Genomic DNA, 20,527 nt, shown 5'->3' with positions numbered 1-20,527 from the left:
CTGCTTCTTGGCCGCGGTTTTCCCCGGGCTGGGCCGAGGAGCCTGGAGAGGGTCCGTCGTGGCCCGCATGCGCACACGCCGTCTGGGCAGAGCTGATACTCAGAGGCGCCTGTCACATGAGCCGCGCTCCCGCTCCGCTCCCCCTCCTCCAGGCTGGGCTGTGTGAATGAAGCTCTGCCGGCTACGTGGGGCGCTCGCTCTACTCGCTGTGTGCAACGCTAGAGCCGACTGAGCGTGCTGCCCACCGCCGGTGGCCACCGGCTCCGCCGCGCCAGACCTCGGTGACAGGTAAAGGCAAATGGGCTTCCCTTTCCCAACAGGTCCTTCCCCGGCCGCCAGCCGCCAGCCCACCCCGACGAGCCCCCTGCTACAGCGAGCCAGCTAGAGCGCTCGCCTGCCACCACGCTCTCCAGATCTGGCGTCCCCTGTCTGGCTGCCACTGAAGGAGGTGGACAGGCTGGTTCCAGCCAGTGTGGGGCGGCATCTCCCCGGGAGCCCAGCCCTGTTCTGTTCTCGGAGCAGGGTCCCCAGGCTGCCCGAAGTTTCCTTGCCAAACGGCGCCAAGCCCGCCCAGCTTTGAAATCGGGGAGCTCGGCTGCCCGCGTCGCCTCTCCAGAGGACAGGGCTGGGGCGGCGTTCGCTGGGAAAGCGTGCAGCCGAGGCCGGGTGGTGCGCGCGCTCGTGCTTTGGATCCGCCACGGTTTCGCGTGGGTCTTAGTGCAGTCCAGTCCAGACGGTCTGGGCAGAGAAGTTGGTGTGCATTTTCCTTCTTGCCGCCCAACGCGCATAGCTGCTGCTTCCCAGGCGTTGGAGCTCTGCGCTCCAGCGCCTTTCCCAGTAATGGAAAGAAAGCTGTAGCTTAACTTTGACGCACTTTTTACCTTTATGAACGTTTCAGAACAAATCTGTTGCCTGGAGTTGGACGTGAGTCTGTGTGATAACGTCAGTGGAAGCTGCACCGAGTAAATGAGGGAAACCCCGAAGTTGAAGCATTAAAAACCAGTGAGACTCCACTTTACACACACTCCATAAACGTATTAGTAATTTTTCTTGGGTTGAATTTCAGAGCTGTTCAATTTCCCCTTGTCCCACAACGCGCTGATCAGTACTTCTGAACTGTAAGCAAAATAGGAGAAGGGGAGAAAACCCAAACTTAATAAACAGTACCATGTTCCAGATAAGTCATTGGAGCACTTTTTCCTAGTGAATTCATCCTTGGGGTTTAAGTTTCTTAAGCTCTCTTTTTCTTGGACTACAGGAGCCTTTCCTCATCCAAACCCGGTCTTTGTTGGCGTTTTGAGGACTGGCGCACACATGAACCTTTTTGTTCTTTACAGAAAAAGAGGTCAGTAAAGAGGGCCAACATGATTCTCAAACTAGTATTAGCCTTTAGCGTTTGGGCTTTAGCATTTCCACTCCAGACTTGCATATGTTGGTTATGTAAAATCGATGGATATAGAAAATCACCTCCATGTTCACTAGGCCTAAAAGGTGAGGGGTTTTTTTGTTTTGTTTTGTTTTTTTTGTTGTTTTTTGTTTTTGTTTTTTGGAAAGATGTGGATTAGCTTTTATGCCCAGCAAGGGAAATAAATCATTAAAAAAAACTTGTTTAAATGGACAAATTTTAATATATTAAACTTCAAAACCAAACTAAACTAAGACCAGCAATCATACCCTTTAGTTTTTCCTTTGATTCCTAGCCCCTTTCATACACTTGGAAACAGTATTGTCTTAAGAGTGAATTTGAAGATTAAAAATTTAGTAGTACTGTTTTTCTCTGTGTGTGGAGGGGCTGGGTGGGCACAGCTTTATGCAGTTAGTTCTTTCCATCTTGACTTGGGTTCCAGAGATTGGACTCAGGCTTAGGCGGCAAGCTCTTTTTTTTTTTTTTTTTTTTTTTTTTTTAAATATGGTGAGTCTTCTCATCAGCCCCGAGTTTAAAAACTTAACATTGAGAGGTAGCTAAATTAAATAGATTGTACTTAAATTAGTGTCCTAGTTATATATTTTTCTTTGTCCTCGATTCATTCTCTCATTAATACGGACAATATAACGTGTTCACTATAGAAAATTTGCAAAGTGAGGAAAGTACAAAATGAAGTGGAAAGGAAGACCCACGCCCCAAAGGGTTTTGGTGTTTTTTACTTTTTTGTTATGCTCCTTTTCTTTTTTTCCTATGCCAGATATATTTTAGAACTTCACAGAATTTGCTCTCTTTTCTATTGATTTCTTCATGAATACTTTAGGGGCAGAGGAAGAATTCATTCACCAGAGTGTGGAACTTTAAGATAGGAAACACACAATGGTTATCTCAACCAACCACTACTCATCCCTTGATGATGAGTGGCCAAGTCCATTTACTGAAGCCCCAGTGATTCATGCAGAATCCTACAGCAGTGAGTGACAATATGAACTGAGTAGCTCTGCTCTTTTGCCAGCAATACCCCGCTGCTGCCGAGGGGGAAACTTGACACTGCTCATGTATGCTATCTTTGAAAGAGAGGTTCAGAGAGGGGCACAGGTCATCTTCAAGAATTTGAAATTCTTTGTTTTCGTTTCAGATTTTCATTTTTTTCTGTTTACATTTTCAGGTTTGGGGCCTTAGAATCTTGCAGAAAGCAGAACCACACAGTTGCATTTCCATCTAGACCCTCTTTAAGTCCCTCTTCAAAACTGGGGGCCTCTGGAAAGCTCTGAGCCTGTGACCCCAGCGTGGGAGAAGATAGGTACAAGATGGCCATGTGGCAGGGTAAGAAATTAGCACTTATTCCTCTAACTGGTTTTTCCTCCTGCTGTCTTCCACCCCCACCCAACCACCAGAGCCAGTGGCTGGCAGCCAGCTGTTTCTTTAATTTAACTCTTTCTTTGCAAGGACAATGCACATTCATTTAAGAGAAGCTGTTGTCAGCTACAAGTTCAAATGATTTTCAAGTGGATGTGAGTGGGGTCTGAGACAGATGTTAGGCAGTCCATTTAAAAGACCTTCCTCCACTTAAACATGTATTCCTGGGGATTAGGCGTGAGGAGATTTTTTTCATATTTGTGGTTTTCATTTGTTTCAAGTAAATTTGTATTGTAAGATATCCTCTCGAAAGGAGGGGAGACACACTTTGCTGCCTTTCAAGCTTCCTGTTCTCAATGAAGACTTTCTTGAGGTTTTGGCAGTTGAAAAGACCCATTGAATATTATGTTTATATTTTGATGCTAGAAAGAAAATGCTCATTTTAGTATTATCAGCCTGAGAGCCAAGCTCAACAATGTTTGGGCTGGTAAATTACATCTCTTGTTGTGAGTTTCTGTTGCATGCAAAGTTATTTCTTTGCGGTTGGGCATTGCTCTTCAGGATAGTATCAGAATTTTCATCAGAATCTTAAGATCACCACAGAAGAAATGTGGGTTTAAGAAATGATTGACAAAAACTATTGAACTGTGTCTCTGACCCACAGAATGTTCAGGGCCACTTACACGGAATAGAGTAAAATAGCTTCAATATCTACGAATATTCAAAAGCTAATTTGTTTGTTTAATGAATTTTTAAAAAATGTTCTATTGTGTTTTTGATTTAAAACATGTACACACAAATGTAACAAATAGTTTTGATATACACAGATTGTCAGTTTAAAGATATTTTTTGAAATGGGATTTGGCTTGTATGCTGGCTTTGATGGGTGTTTATCACAAACAGTTTAGGGCCAATGAGAAGGTTCAGTGAGTAAATATGCTTGCCACCAAGCCGGACAACTTGAGTTCTATCCCTGAGATCCACAGGCTGGAAGGAGAGAACAGACTCTTACAAATTGTCCTCTGACCTCCACATGTGTGCATGTGCCTGTGTGTGTGTGTGTGTGTGTGTGTGTGTGTGTGTGTGTGTTCTTGAGCGCGCGCGTGCAGTTAAATCCTGAGAAATTAAATCCTGAGAAATTCTTTTCATTCAATAAGCAGGACAGAGATGGGAGGAAAGCACAGAAGCGTGGAGGGTTCCTCATGATCTGGAAAAGACAGACTTATGAATAAACTATGTTGCATTAAGTAACTATTGCCATAGGGAGAGGTGTAAAATGAGATGCAAGCCTAGAGAAAAAGCACTGGGAACTTGGAGGTTTGAGCTGTTCTAAAAATGAGTAGGAGTTGGCCATATGGATACATGAGAGAATTGCATTCTAGCCAGACAGAGCAGCACTGTTCAGGAACTTCCAGCTTGCTTTGTTTGCCTGGTGTGAGATGAAGCAAGGAAGGTAGTTGGAGGCCAGAAAATAAAGAACCTTATATGTTCTAGGAAGGCTTTTACACTTTATCCTGGACACAATGATTCTAAACAGGGAAGTAACACAAACAGATTTTGTTTTAGAAAGATTACTTTGGCAGCAGTGCTGTGATGAGATGTTGCTGGAGACAGTAAAAAGCCTGGACTAATTGAGAAGTTTTCTGAAATAGTGGTTTAGGGGAAAGATAGTGAGGTCTGAGAAGAGAAGCAAGGGTAGTGAGGTTGGAAAGAATACAGTGAGTTAGTTCCAGAATGTTTTTCGATCAAACTTAATAAGAACTGGCCCTGGACTGATAGCCAGCTTGGCCATGGGAGCCAGTAGTGCCATTCTCTGAGATGAAAAACATGAGATGTGTCTGAAGGGGATGATGGAAGCTAGTGCATTAAACTTTTGACCTGCTTGGTTCCTTTTGATTGCTTTGGGCTGTCAGGTTGATGTTTCAAATGCATTTTTGCAAAAGTATAGAGCCTGCAGTGTATGCAGGAGGGGATCTACTTTTGTTCCTGGTGATGCGTATGAAGAATGTAGTTTTCCTCTGCATTTGTTCAGATGTCTTTAGTTGTTAATGATGTATTATTTCACAGTAAATATCGTAATGTTTAATGATTAACAATTATTAATAAAGAAACCAAATGCCATGTTTTCTTAGTACCATATCTTAAGAGTTTAGGCTCTGGCATGTGATCTGCTTAACTTTACATTGACTGGAAATTCATTTTGTTAAGAAGGAAAGGGGTCTACAAAATTTAGCATTTAGGATCACCACAGTTTATTGGCTATTTTGAGCAACTTATGAAGGAAATGAGAATTCAAGGTTAGCCATGTGAGTCTGGATTGAACTCCTGACTTTGTCACTTGATAGCTGTGAAGCTTTGGACAATTTATTTAAACCCTGTGTGACTCAATGTCCTCCTTTGTAAAATGAGAATGAGACTAGAACTTACTCTATAAGGTGGTGAAGACAAATTGAGTTATATGCAAAACAACTAAACCTAGTATTGTAGAAAAGTTATGTTATAATCATGAGACACTTAGAATATCATTTAGTGTGTAAAAGTATTCATACTTTAGTAATGGCTAGTACTACTACTATTAGCCCTGTCTCTGTTGTTTTACTTTAGTTTGGATGGGACTGGAGCCCCATTCTGTAGAGGTAATTTCAGGTTGTCTCTGGAAGCCCTGCCATGTAATAGTCTGTTTGGCTCTTCAAGTAGAGGTTTTGATCTGAAGTGATTCTTAGGAAACATGTAACTCTGTCCTACAGTCCCAGAGTCCAGGTTGCCCAAGGTCAGATGGAGCCAGGTCCTACTGACAGAACTAAAACCCAATCTCAGGATTCTCTCTTCTATTGTTCTTTTATGGGTTCATGGAAGAGGGACTATGTGGGCCTGTCATCAGCTCAAGGAAGCTTTTGCATTAGTTTTTGGAAGCAACTAGTTGGGAAATTTTAAGAGCTAAAAATATCAGATCTTTTTGGTTTCTTGGGCCATTGTTTTCTAGTCCTTCATGGAGCATCTGATCAGAATTGGTATACGTCTTCAACATGGCCTACGTAATTATTTTGACCAAACTCAGTGGAGCCCTTTAATGCATAGTTTGGCTACTTTAAACAAAGTATGTGTTCATATTTCTGATGACTGAAGGTAAGCATTAAAAATATCAGGGTTTTTTTTGTCTAATGATTAGGAAAACGGTGAAGAGGAGACTAGCTGGTTTAAAGTTATAAGGAGGCTTGTGTTAGTAAACATAAAAAAACATACTATCTCAGTAGTTGTGAATGAAAGGGGAATGAGAATGGCATGCAGTTTTTCCAGTATAATTTTGCAAAGATTAAAAAGGAATGGCAGAACTCAGAGTTGGTAAGAACATTAGGAAGCAGCTGTTCTCACACACGCTAGTGAGAATGTCAATGTAGAAATACCTTTTTATTTTTATTTATTTATTTATTTATTTATTAGTTTTTCGAGACAGGGTTTCTCTGTGGCTTTGGAGGCTGTCCTATAACTATCTCTTGTAGACCAGGCTGGTCTCGAACTCACGGAGATCCGCCTGCCTCTGCCTCCTGAGTGCTGGCATTAAAGGTGTGTGCTATCACTGCCCGGCTTCAATGTAGAAATACTTTAAGTATGTTTGAGTAGTTAATTTCCTTCCTTCCTCCCTTCCTTCCCTCCTTCCTTCCTTCCTTCCTTCCTTCCTCTCTCCCTCCCTCCCTCCCTTCCTTCCTTCCTTTGCATTTCTTTCTTTGTTTCTGGGACAGGGTTTCTCTGTATAGCTCTGGCTATCCTGGAGCTCACTCTGTAGCTGGCCTCAAACTCACAGAGATCCACCTGCCTCTGCCTCCCCAACCCCCAGTGCTGGGATTAAAGGTGTGTATCAGCACTGTCTGACTGCACCACCAGTGCCCAGCCAGAAGTTAATTTTCCTTGACTTTATCCTGAGGAAAGATATATGAATAAAGATACTAATTGTAGCATTTTCTGTGTTGGGAAAATTGGTGACATTTGCGTTCTATTGTAGTCATATGTGGAATACTATAGGTTCTAAAAGTGATTATGTGTTTTATTTATTAGCTTAGAAATAGATTTATGATATAATGTTACATGAGGAGAAAAGCAGATTTCAAATGAGTAATAGTTAAAAGTCTGTTCTGTTGTATTTTTTTAGTGTTTCTCAACTTCACCATCAGCAACATATTGATAAGATAGTACTAACCTAATAGTTCCCAACTCCTGTGCTCATTAGGATCACCTTGGATTTCTCTAGAAACTTCAAATTGGGGTTGGGAAGATGGCCCAACAATTAAGAGGTCTTCCAGAGGACCTGCATTTGATTTCCAACCCATATATAGTGGCTTACAGTAATCTGTAACTCCAGCCTCAGGGGATCTGACACCTTCGAGCTTCTGAGGCCACTGCATGCAAGTGGTGCACAGAAATGCATGCAGACAAAATACCCATACACACAAAATAAAATATAAAAAAAACTTCCCATGTCTCATTCAGGTCAAATAAATCTGATTCTCTCCAGATGTGGTGGCCCACACCTTTAATCCCAGGATTTGAGAGGCAGAGATAGGCAGATCTCTATGAGTTCAAGAGCATCCTAGTCTACCCAAGTGCCTTCCAAGCCAGCCAAGGCCACCTAGTGAGACTGTGTCTCAAAAAAAATCAGTCTGATTCTCTGGGAATGGGTGGATTAATTAGTATTTTTAAAGCACCCCCTTCCCTGAGATTTTAATGTGCAACCAAATTTGGGGATCACTAAGTAGTGGTTGAAAGGATTAAGTGAGAAAAATAACTTTCATATGTTTATTCAATGCATAATACCAACACAAATCTGAAAGGAAAGCCAGGCATGGTGGTACACTTCTATAATCCCAGCACTTGGGAGGTTGAGGCAGGAGAATTGTCATAATTTTGAAGACAATCTGAGCTACATAGTCCCAACTATTTCTTTTTTTCTTTTTTTTCTTGTTTTTTTTTGAGACAGGGTTTCTCTGTAGCTTTGGAACGAGACACTATTTCAAAACAACAAAATCAAACAAGAATTGTCCAAAAGGATGCATGTAAAATTTTAATATGTATAGTTCATTAGTAGAATGTATGCTCAGCATATGCACGATCCTAGGTTCTATCCCTATCCCTAACAAATAAAGATATTGAGGTGTACATGCCTGCAATCCCAGCATTCAGCACGCTGAGGCTAGAGGATCATTGAGTTTGAGGGTAGCCTGGGCTACAGTGGGAAACCCTGCCCCAAACCAAAAAAGAAAAAACCGAAAACAAAGGATAAATTGACTTTATTATATGATTCCTTGTTAATTAAAAATCTTAATTTCTGAAGGAAGTATATACACAAATATACACCTTTTACCTTAACATATTTAGTTCAAAACTAGATATTGTTTCAATACTGGGGGAATGCAAATAAATTATGGCAGGTCTATATAGTATAGTATCTGGCCATTAAGAATGAAGACTAGACTGGGTGTTGGTGGCACACACCTTTAATCCCAGCACTTGGGAGACAGAGGCAGAGGCAGAGGATCTCTCTGAGTTTGAGACCAGCCTGGTCTATACAGTGAATTCCAGGACAGCCTCCAAAGCTACACAGAGGAACCCTGTCTCAAAAAACCAAAAAAAAAAAAAAAAAGAATGAAGACTAACGGCTAAGTATTGTGAGACAGTCCTGTGATTTCAGTACTTGGCTGGTTGAAACAGGAGGAATAAGAGTGTTGGCCATCCTAGGCTACAAAATAAGACTTGTCTAAAAAAGGCAAGACTCATGCTCCAGGAAATGTTTTTCAGAGAAATCCACACCATAAGAAACGCTTCAAAGTATTTAAAGTAGTTTTCTCCAAGTGGGAGGATATGCTTATATTTTTTTATACATTAGTTTATTTTTCAAGTTTTGTACAACCAATGTGTATTATTTTGAAAAGCAGCAAAGAAGTGACTTGGAAAGGTGATAGAAAAGTCTGTGGAATTCCAAAGAATGCCTTTAACAAGTAGTACAGAATTTGAGTGTCTGGACAAGTGCCTCACTTATTATGTCCCCTCATACCTTTGAATAAGAAGAGAAAAGAAGTCAGGTCTCCGAGAGTTTGGTTAGAGCAGGCGTTTTGCTATTAATACTTCCATAGGTACTCTTAATTTTTGGCTGTCTCTACAATTGATTCTACAAAAATTAAACCCTTTGGGACATGAAAGTGGAGACAAACCGATTTGGGAAATTACGTTGTATGTGATGAAAAGTAACATTATATGTCACTGTATATGAAAAGAAAGCAGAGGAAGATTATAATAAAATGCATCATTGCAATGATAAACGGGTCTGCTGGTTTCGCTTGCAAAGAAACTAGAAGTTTAGACCTTGTAGGTTTTTCTTTTCTTTCCCATCACAGTGTATTTGTAAACACTCTAATGCTCCAGTGATTTGACTAACACATGGTAGGCCAAGATGGAGTGTTACAAAGCAGTTGATGAGTTGATTACAGAGGTTTGGTGTGAAGTCTGGGTAGTCTGGCTTGCTAATTGGACCATTATTACCCAGAAAAATCCATCTGCTCCTGACTCTTGACCAAAATGTTAGCATCCTTTTGCCTCTCCAGTGAGAATCAGGTTTTTATAGCAGTAGCAAGGAAGCAGAATCCACCCCATTTCTCCCTCTGTCTGGCACAGTGCCTCCCTGTGGCAGGTGCTGAGGAATTGAGTTCTTTGTCAATTAAAAAATACGAATAAGGTGTAAATATAATAAAAATAAATAAATAAAGAATTTTTGTCTCTCTTTATCACTCCTGCGATTCCCAAGAAGGTTTGAAATGAATGGAGAATGAATTTTTGTGGCTAGTATTGAAGTAAAGGAAATTTTGGTATTCTAACTTTTTTCCTAAGTACACAACTGTGGAGGAAACCCAGGGCCCGGTATCTGATATGGCTGGGACTTGAACCCAGCTTTGCCATTTGGTAACTAAAATTACCTCAACTCCAAAGACTAAGTTGTTTCATTATGGGTCAAATATAGTTTTGGGAGACAGCTGCTGGGCTTATAATCTGTCTCTGTCACTGTTAGGTGTTTCCTTTGGGAAAGTTATTTAATCTCATGTGCCTTACCTTCTTCACCTGCAAAATGGGGTCAGTAAAAATAGCTACTAATTAGTATATTGCTGTAGCAATTTTTAGAGGATTATTGGAAGGATTGAATGAGTTAATTTACATTTATAGCTTTCTCACTACCTACTGAAAATTGTTCAAAATTCACAAATGCTAGCCTTTACATTATAATATGCAAAAGATATATATGACAATATTTACTTCATATGAGTCTAGATATGATTGAGTTAACCATGGAATCATTGGTAGCTGTGGCATAAAAAAAATAAGTTATTGAAGGGGCATTCTTAATCTGGAAAGTAATCTTATGTGTTATCTGTTTCAAATGTTTAATCTTGCAAAGGAAGAATTTGAGACATAGTGAGACAGTCTAGGCCACACAGCTGTCACACGGGCTCCTGATAATGGCTCTTTATTTGGTCTACCTGTCTACTTATCCCTATTGTATTGTGTTGTCTGCCTTTGGAGCTCTGCTAATTTTGTGTGTTTGTGTTGGAGCGGTTGGATACTGGGGATTGAGTCAGACCTTAGACATGCTGTGCGAACATTCTAGCACTCTACTACTGAGTTATATCTCCAGACTTTCCTTTACTTTTTATTTTAATTTTGAGGCAAGATTAAGTTGCTCAGGCAGGCCTTGAACTTTGGTTTTCCTTCCTCGGTTTCCTGAGTAGTTGGGTTGCAGTCCTGTACCCACCACCAAGCTGGGCTAGCTGCTCAAATGTTTATCTTTCCTTACTGTGCCTTATTGTTACCGGGAAGAGTGTTCCTTTAGTTCTGAAAAAAAAAAAATTCTTTTCACCGAGGTTTCTGGGATTTGTTTTTGTCATTATGCTAGCATTTTTGAGATAAGTTGAGGTTCTTAGGTTTTAAGCAGAATTATGATTCAGAACTTCCTGTTTCATGTAATGCCTTTCTGTGTGTCATGGGTAGGGAAGGCAGGACTTGAGAGTTTCGCTATTGGTAGCAACAAATGGCACATTCTTCTTCCTATCTTCTGTTAATACCCCAGATATTTATAGACCTGTGGTAAGACTAAAGAATCTATTGAGTAGTTAATAATGTGAGGTAATTATCTTTGTCATGTCATATTTTGATGCTTTTCAACTCAAAACTGACTGACATTAAGTGGCATTTTATTGTTTGTATTTAGGATTTCTGTTCTGACCATGAGAAATAGAGCAACACAGAGATCACAGTGTAGAGTATCAGAAAGTAATCCAAGGTAGGGACTATCCAGTAGAAGTGAAATAGTTACTACAGGTATGTGAGATACTTTGGACATTGAGTTCTTTCTTTCAGCCATCAGCCTTCCATACATGCCTGTCCTTTGGTGAAACCAGCCTCTTGATTCTGCACTGTAGTGGGTAGTGTATAGATTCTGTTGTGTGTGTTCTGTACCCTAGTGTGCAGCCCTAAACGGCATTGGCTGTATTTATCTAGTTCGTCTGTTACCAAGACAGAGAGCATTTAGGACAGGTACCATCCACTGAAGGCAGTGCTCACTGCATCTTCCTTTAATGAGTAATAGCTATGTTAATCCAGCTCTTAAATGATGGATTTTTTTACATCCTAAGATTTGGACAGTGGATTCAGACTAGATGAAAAACTCAAGGCCCCAGGCAATACCACCCATAATTATCACTAACACCAGGAATGCTACATAATGGTGTGATACAACGTATTTCCCACTCACCCATAATTAGTTTAAAGACATTAGCAAAGGAAACACATTTTGAATATTAAGAACTTAACACGTAAGTATATTTATGGCATGAGATGATCTAATTTAGAGATTTTGCTAGTGTTAGAGAGAATAAGGTTTCCTAGTGATGATAAATGTGTGTAGGCATCACTGTAGAGAATGTAATGAATTACATGAGGGAATAACCTTGTTTACTGTTTCAGGTTTGAAAAAGAATAACTTCTCTCATTTAATTACGATGGCACTCTGGTAGAAAGGCCAAGCAGCTATTACTTCATGAAGCGGAAATAGGGAACTAGATAGTGAACATAATAATAGAAAAGTACAGAGCATTTGGTTACATCATCTAACAGTTCTTTTAACAGTTTACACACCAAGTGTCATAGTTGTAGCAGGTACACCCTGCTGTGATTTGCCTTGCCCCCATCCAAATGCAAATTTAGATGGTACTTCAGGAAGTTCAGACCTGAGGAGTGACTTAAAAGCCTCCCATGGTGCACAGTTGGGGGCAGTATAAATTGTTAGACTCCATTGGCTTCGGAAAATGTAAAATATGAATACCTTCTGGCTCAGTGAATCTGCATGAATATCACTTATATGATGCTGGCTATCTAATTATTGTCATCCTTTGGTGCTGTCTACTGTCTATGCTAAACCTTCTAGTCCTTCCACTACCTTCCCTTTGGTCTGACTTAACCTGTGGACCACCTGTGACTTCTTGAGCTCAGGATCCTCCAGCCTTAGTCTCCCCAGATTACAGGCCTGTGGCACCTTGCCCAGCTCACTCTCATCAGTCTTAATATCCATTACTAGAGGCCAGGTATATTAATTATGGTATATGTACAGTATGAGAAGCTGTTCATATAATTAAAAGGAATGAAGTATATAGGATTGAATAATATCTATATATAGTAAAAAGGAGTGAGATAGTTAGACATGAATTTGTAAGTCTCCCCTTCCATTCCTTTCAATACCTTCCTCCCATCTCTTGCGCTTAGGAATGGAACCCAAGGCCTTGTACATGCTAGATAAGCACAGTACCACTGAGCTATGCACACCCCCAGTCCTTTTAGTTTGTATTATACTCATATGCTTAGAAAATGTGTAGAATGGTGCAGAAGAAACAGTTCCAAGTTTACTTTGGTAAATAGAGGTGACAGGGTTTTCAGTTTTCACTTGGCATTTATTTACTGATTGGCTTAACAATATTCTGATCTATAATATCTCTAAGTAGCAAAGTTTCTATGAAAACTGTACCCTACTGGATTCTTTCCTTAATTCTATTAATCTACACTAAGAAAAGAAACGTGGTGTAATGGTTGTGGTGAGAGGTCAGTTTGAAGCGCAGGAGGCCAAGTTCAAAAACTAATGGCCTCTAGAAAAGATACCAAGGGATCATTGTAGCTGGATAGATTAGGGGAGATATTTGTTAACTATTAATGCTTTAAAAAGTAAGAATAAATTAAGTTAAATTGTTTTTAGTAGCTTTTCAAAGTGAAATAATTTCCAGGCATGGTGGCACATACCGTAAATCCCAGCACTCAGGAGGCAAAGGCAGGTGGATATCTGTGAGTTTGAGGCCAGCCTGGTCTACAAAGCGAGTTACAGGACAGCTAGAACTACACAAAGAAACATTGTCTCAAAAAACCAACAAAACAAAAAACAAAAAAAGAAAAAGAAAAAATAATTGTAGTTTTATCATTAGTTTGATGTCTGGGTGTTTTAATATGTAAGTAGTATAGTAAATGTATTCCAGATAAAAGTTAAAAGTAGAATGTGTCAGTGTCTAGAATAGTAGCTGTTGTTCTTGTTCAATTTTAATATTGTTCATGAACTTTAAGTAAACATCTTGAACCTTTTGCTTAAGGATCTGAGATGAAATGTAAGTATAAACTTATGTTTGAAGTAGAGAATATGAAAGTTGCCTAATGTTTACTTTGTAAGACTTTGATTAAATCTTCAAATATTTCAGGGCTTTTAGTTGGCCCATATGCCTCAAAAGGAGGACCTTGGCCTGTGATACAAGAAGTTGAAGGGATATCTATCCAAATGTTTCTTTGATGTTACCAATTCTTTGCTGAGTTGTGGGCAGTCAGAGACACTAATGATTATCGTGTGCTAACTGTCCCTAATTCTCCATCTGTAATATTAACCACGACATGAACAATAAAAAGAAAACTTTAATGGACTGATTAAGAAGCAGGGCATGCTCCAGTATGCTGAGGAAGCTGCTGTACAATAGGCAGGTGTTAGATACGCCAGTGATGAGTTTAAGAGTTGTTGAAAAAGATGATCATCAAGTCACTTGAGGCCGTAGGTGGAAATAGAAAGCCCAGAAACACAGAGTGCAATGTTTGCTAGGTGTGGTGCTACATCTTATAATCCTAGCACTTGGGAGGTAGGAGGATCCTGAGTTCAAGGTCCATCCTTAGCTATACAACAAGTTTGAGGCAGCCAGGGTTTCATGAGAGCCTGTCTTAAAATACCAATAAAACAAGTGTGTTAACTTTTGAGAGATTTTTCTAGGGGAATAAGAACTTCAGGTGCTTTTTAGAAGAGGTTTGGGGTTGACCTTGAGCCTGGACCTAGAGTTTATGAATAGTGAACAAGGATAGAGAGATTCTCACCTTTCCGGGTGATTACAGAAGCTTTTGTTCTTAGTTCAGACCAGGCATGAAGGAGGGAGGAATTGGGAGAAGAAAACTGATATCTTAGAAGGATACAGGGGAAAACCTGAGCTGGACTTTATGTGTGCAAGTAGGCTGGACTTTATGTGTGCTAAAATCCTGTACTTGGCTGCCCTGGGTAACTTGTTGCTTATATTTCCCATTCCACAGTATTTTGATTTGATGGGAGTCAAGAAAGAGGAGTAATCATAATAAAAACAACTATCATTTACTGAGTACTTACATTTCATAAGTAAAAGTGCTTCATGTAGATTATCTTTAATTTTCACAATAACTGTTTAAGGGTCAGGAAGTAGGACATAGAGTGGTTGAGTTTTATTTTGAAATTGGAACTGGTGGGGCATGGGTTCACAGCAACCTCATTATGGAGCCTGTGCTCTCAGTTATTTTGTATTTCTAGGAGCACAGTGCCCCAAATCCTGTTTCTACTAAAGTCCTTTTGTGTTCTTTTGTTTCTGGATGTGAGCAGAAATGTAAGAACACCTTTAACAGCTGAGCCATGTCTACAGCCCATGTTGTGATCTTAATAGCAAATAAAATGAGTTCATAGGTGTAAGAAAGGTTAGAGGTCTTGAATAAGTAGTTTGTGAATAAGTGGACTATACTTCTGTGGCAAAGTTTTTCATTCTTTCTGAAGTAATTTTGTGACTATCTTGTATTTGTACAACACTCTTCTATGGCATACGTAGGACTAGGATGATCCAGAAATAGACAAAGCCCCCACCAAGGGAAAAAAAAACTAGTCTGAGGAAGTTAGAGCACCTGCACAAATAGCTGTAACAAAGTAATGTTAAAAATGCATTCAGGAACATTTGGAATACTGTTTTTTTTGGGATTTGGAATGTCTACCAAAGGCCCATCTGTTGAAGGCTTGCTTCTCAGCCTGTGGTGCTATAGGGAGGTGGTAGAGGCCTCTCTTTTACCTGTCTTGCACTTTCTTGCTGTCATGAAGTGAGCAGCTTCTTCTGTCACATGCTCCTGCCATGTGTATACTGTGTTAGCACAGGCCTAAAAACAGTAGGCCAACCATACATTGGCTGAACCAGAATTAAATGTAAGTTGGTTCTTCTTAGGTATTTGTTCTGGTAATGGACAGATAACTAACACAAATGTCATAGGAGTTTGACAGTTGTGTAGAGGTGGCATTTGAAGCCCGCTATGTAAGCTTTCTTCTAAAACTTGCAGTGATTAGGTATATATAAGGCCTAGCCATTGGGAGCCAGAATATAAGAGTAATTTAGTGGGAAACAGGAAGCATGAGAAGAATGGTATGGGAGATGGGCAGTGTATATGGAAAACTTTGCACTCACATTTAAAAAAATTACATCATGAGTTCTACAAGTTAAGTATCTTACTTTCAAATATTAGCTACAAAAGTCATCATGTGTGTGAAAACTTTTTTGTCTGAAAATGTACATGGTTATGTGTAGTAATTGCAAATTAACTCAAAAAGCTATGCCTCTTTCTATCCAGATTGCCTGTGAAGTTGTATATTGTATTAATGAGTCTGCATCATAAATAGTGACACACTGAGGCTTGGTGATGCTTGCATCAACTTAATTCCAAAGGAACTCAGGATATCCATAGTAGTGGTTTCAACTAAGGATGGTTTTGTCTCTAGGGACATTTGGAAACATCTTGGAGGCATTTTGGTTTTCACAATAGTGGAGCGGTGTTACTGGCATGGAAGACCAGGAAGCTAAATAATCTGTATACTGTACTGGCCAGCCCTTTTCAACAAAGAAGTCTTTGTAGATAATAGTGTCAGTATTGGCTAGAGCTGAGGAACCCAGATCCAGGGAATTTGGAGTAGATTGAGAGATCTTGGATGTGGTCCTTGATGTCCGTAGTGTTTTTTGTCAATATCCTGTAATTCTAAACTTTGCTACCTTGTTAAAAGCTGGGGGCTCTGTTGGCTGTTTAGATTTCAGTGGTAGCAGTATCAATATCAGATAGATGAACCACTTATTTGCTTTTCTAAGTATTCTGGTTGTATAATGGTTATTTACCATTAATTCATCTCTAAACTTTATACATATTCACTTTCCCTCCAGGGAAGCTTGCTTTCAGAACACTTAAAGAGATCTAAGCAAGGAAGCTAAGACTTGATGAAATGTTATCTTGAGTGTTTTTGTATTTTAATAGATCTTATCTTAAAAGTGAGATACAGGCGCTCTGGAGTGCCCCAGGCTATATGGTGATTTACTCAAACCTTTTGATGCCAAAGCCATTGTTCCTTCAATTTGGCTTTGGCTTCTGTATTTCAACTTTGCTTCTGTCTTTTGAAGAGCACAATGAAATATTTGACCACGGATTGGATATTCTTGGGTTTGGGTATTATGCAAATATAGCCCAGAATATTCAACCTGTTGTATTTTAGAAAGCTGGGACTAAAGGCATGCACCACCAAATAAGTCTTTAAAAAAAAAGAAGTATTACAGCAAATAGGGATGGACCTTAACGCCTTCAATCCCAGCACTTGGGAGGCAGAGGCAGGCAGATCTTTGTGAGTTCGAAGTCAGCCTGGTCCACAAAGTGAGTTCCAGGACAGCTAGGACTGTTACACAGAGAAACCCTGTCTCAAAAAACCAAAAAAAAAAAAAAAAAACCAAAAAAAAAAACAAACAAAAAACAAAACAAAAGAAAGAAAAAAAGAAAAAGTTTTAAGGTAAAGGAAAAGTTAGTATATAGCACAGCTGGATGGCATTGTTCTAAGCTACCATTTTGAAGAATGTTGCCTGTTGGACTGACTCCCAAATTATATTTGTCTAGTAGTTTGGATTTTTTTTTTTTTTTTTTTTGGTTTTCGAGACAGGTTTTCTCTGTGTAGCTTTGGAGCCTATCCTGGCACTCGATCTGGAGACCAGGTTGGCCTCGAACTCACAGAGCCTGCCTCTGCCTCCCGAGTGCTGGGATTAAAGGCGTGTGCCACCAACGCCCGGCTGTAGTTTGGATTTTTAAATGTGTAAAAATAAGATTTTTCCATTGCTCTCAGCTGCCCTGCTTAGCTTAATAGATAACTACTTAAAAGACAGGAAAGTAGAACTGACATTGATTGTTTTATGAACTTTGAAGACATTTTTCAGCTCTTTAAAAAAATAAATGGATATTTATCATAGTAGCTAATAGTTACTGGGCCCTTTCAGTTTTCAGGTACTGTTTTAATAATTAAAATACATTGAATTAATTGTGTGCGTGTGCGTGTGCGTGTGTGTGAGTGTGTGTGTGTGTGTGTACAACTTGCAGCACTTGGGTTTTTTTTTTTTTTCCTTCCACCGTTTGGGTCCAGGGATGAAATCAGGTGGTCAAGCTTGGCAGCAGGTGCCTTTGCCGTTGACTCATCTTGCCAGCTCCCAGATACCGTTTTAAACCCTTCACACATTTTTCATTGCAATTCAGCTGTATAAGGTTAGTAGTAATATTCTTCTTTTTAAACTGAAGAGGATGGGTCAAAGAGAAATTAAGTAAATAACTTCCATAAGTAGTATATAATTCCTGGTATGAATGTTTATATGCTACAAGTATAAAATACACAGTGGATTTCAAAGACTCCATATGCAGAAGAATCTAAAATACCATAATAATTTTTTGTTGTTATTTATAGAAAGATGCCACTTTGTATGTATTTGATTCAATAAAGTACAGTGTTACATGTCATTTCAGTAGACTTCTTTTTATTTTTCCTAATTCAAGCATTTAGAAAATTTAAAATTGCTTGTGTGTCTTTTATTCCTGTTAGAGAGTTACACCATAGAGTGTTTTATCAAGCCAGCTCTTAGAAATGTGGAATGTCTCACCCTTGTATCATGTGCATGAGACTAAAAGCAGAAGAAGAAAAAAAAGGTTAAATACATTAAACTGAAGTTAACTGCTGCAGCCATTCTGGAAGAAGGATATTATACCTGCTCTGAATAACTGTGTTAATAAGGGTTGATGAGCAAGGGAGAATTTAAACTTAGGAACATGTTAGTTGAAACACTTGAGCAACCATGTAAAGCATTGTGTTGATACTGTGGCTCACATAAAACTACTGACTTGAATCTTTCCATTAAGAACTTATAATCTAGTAAAAGGATTACACATATATAATGAGTAGTAGAAACAAAGAACTCAGAGTCCTCAGTGAACAGTAATAATTTGCAGCTAGGTTAAGGAGAGAAGGTTAGGAAACAGGTGACTTTTGAGCTGGTTGAAGAAAATTAGGTAGAGGTATCCTCCATTCTCAGATACTGAGGACAGGTCCCTGAGTTCAGATGGTTGTTTGGTGCGGTACAAGTTGGAGAGAAGTCAGATAGCTTGAAATACTGATTTGGGGTGATCAGTTTGTATTACTTGCTATACGTTCTTTATCTCACTGATTTCTTGTACATACACTGGATCTTCCTATCATAGAGCAGATTACATATCTGAAGTCTTTTGATTTCTGAGCTTCTGGATCAGCCAGGCTACAAGGGTTGATTACACAGAAAGCTCATGGCTTCACGTATGTTTTGGGGTAATAGAGATGGGCAGGTGAGCAGATAATTTCTTGTTGCAGTTTTTGAGATAGGGTCTCACTGTGTAATCCTGGCTGGCCTGGAGTTCTCTGTGTGGACCAGAGTGTCTTTGAACTCATGGAAATTGGCCTACCTCTGCCTCCTGAATATTGGGATTAAAGGTATTCACTATCATGCCTGGAAGAATTGTTTGTTTTAAAACTAGTTAAAATGGTGCCATCTTGAAATTAGATTTAACTTAACAATTTTCTTGTCTAATATCTCAGGCAAATAATTGTAGCATCCTCCACAGGGATGGGAAGGTAATAAGGCAGAAAGAGGCCAGAAGTTCCACTCTAACAGAAACTTCTTTACTTTGAAGTGGGAAGGATAAAAAAATATTCTTATTATTCCCACTTATATTACTTGGTTCAATTCTTGCCAGCCACCAGGTATATAACAAATTGGCTGCTTTGTTTTTCCTGTGTTTTTTGAAACATGGTCTCATGTGGCTAGGCTGGCCTAGCATTCACTATGGTGCTGGGGATGATGTTGAACTTCTGATCTTCCTCCAGTTGCAGGTACTAGGATTACAGGCATGTACTACTGTGCCTGGCTGCTTGTTTTGCTTTTGTGTAAAAGATGTTTAGCATTTAAAAGCTAGCTTTGAGGGGCTGGAGAAATGTCTTAGTGGTTAAGAGCACTGACTGCTCTTGTAGAGGACCCACGAGCACACCTGGATTCAGTTCCCAGCAGTTCCATGGTGGTTCACTATTGCCTGTAACTCCAGTTGCAGAGGATCCAATGCCCTCTTCTGATGTTCTTCTGCTCATGTGTGCATGTGGTGTGCTTACACACACTCAGTCTCATAAAAGAAATCAATTTTTAAAACTTCAAAAATAAAAGAATCTTGTTTTCAAGGTGAAATTTGGAAAGAAAAGAACTATATAACTAAGCAGTAGGGGTGCTTGAGTCTGTTCCTGCAAGCAAGTTGACATTATTTTGTAGGTGTATTTTTATTCATTTCTTTTGGCTTGCTGGTTTAATGCTAATAAAGTTTTCCCTTAATAATATAGAATATGCTACATTGATTCCTTCCTGTTTTCCAGAGGATAGTAGTCACCTGATTTTTCCTTTTATAGAATCCTAAAATGTTAAAGCTACAAAGGAGTCCTCTTGTGAGATGTTATAATAGCTGTCTCAGTGAGAAATGATAGTGTATTTCTTTTCTTTTAAAAATTAGAAATTATTGTAATCTACTCTTGTTAAAAAATTGTTTTTTTAGACAGAGTCTCACATAGCCCAGGCTGGCTTTTAAGTTGCTGTATAGCTGAGGACACCTGATCCCCTGCCTATCCCTCCCCAAGTTCTGGGAATACAAGAGTGTACCACTGTACCCAACAAGTTCTTCATTTTATGTTGTCAAATGCATTAGGCATTGCCTTTGTAGCTTATAGTAGTTTGTGATTTCTTAACATATGTTGCATCAGTTGGTGCGAATAAGAATTGGAATAAGAAATATTACGTAGATAAATTTTCAGCTGTAACTGTAGTTTTCATGAAGTCCATTGGTTTTTTTTGTGTGTATGTTTTTTACAACTAATGGGCTTCCAAGCTGCAAATTGTGGCATAGCCAATGCCAGTCTTTTTCTTTTTTAAAAATCTCTGTCTGTTTGTCTTAGTTTCATATCCTGTTGCTTAGATAAAATACCCTGCCAAAAGCAATTTAGAAGAGAGGTTATCTGGCTTCCAATTCTAGGCTGTAGTAAATCATTACAGGGAA

General features: G+C 39.4%; 1 protein-coding gene across 4 annotated transcripts in view; it reads left to right on the top strand.

Annotated features, from left to right (window-relative positions):
* Positions 1-20,527, top strand: part of Clcn5 (chloride voltage-gated channel 5) — a 178,560-nt gene that overhangs the window by 24,322 nt on the left and 133,711 nt on the right. Inside the window, exons 1-4 of one of the 4 annotated variants that reach the window (XM_027433284.2) lie at positions 48-288; positions 899-1,002; positions 1,259-1,345; positions 2,592-2,749. In XM_027433284.2, coding sequence (XP_027289085.1) covers positions 2,734-2,749 — 16 coding nt within the window. In that variant the 5' untranslated portion in view covers positions 48-288; positions 899-1,002; positions 1,259-1,345; positions 2,592-2,733. Of the gene's footprint in view, positions 1-47; positions 289-898; positions 1,003-1,258; positions 1,346-2,591; positions 2,750-20,527 lie in introns of those variants that run through there. The other 3 variants (XM_027433283.2, XM_027433285.2, XM_035450135.1) reach the window with 3 other exon arrangements.

Source organism: Cricetulus griseus, chromosome X, assembly GCF_003668045.3.
Source record: "Cricetulus griseus strain 17A/GY chromosome X, alternate assembly CriGri-PICRH-1.0, whole genome shotgun sequence".
Classification (NCBI taxonomy): Eukaryota; Metazoa; Chordata; class Mammalia; order Rodentia; family Cricetidae; genus Cricetulus; species Cricetulus griseus.
Note: the sequence above shows the minus strand (reverse complement) of the source record. Positions and strands in the feature narration are given on the sequence as shown.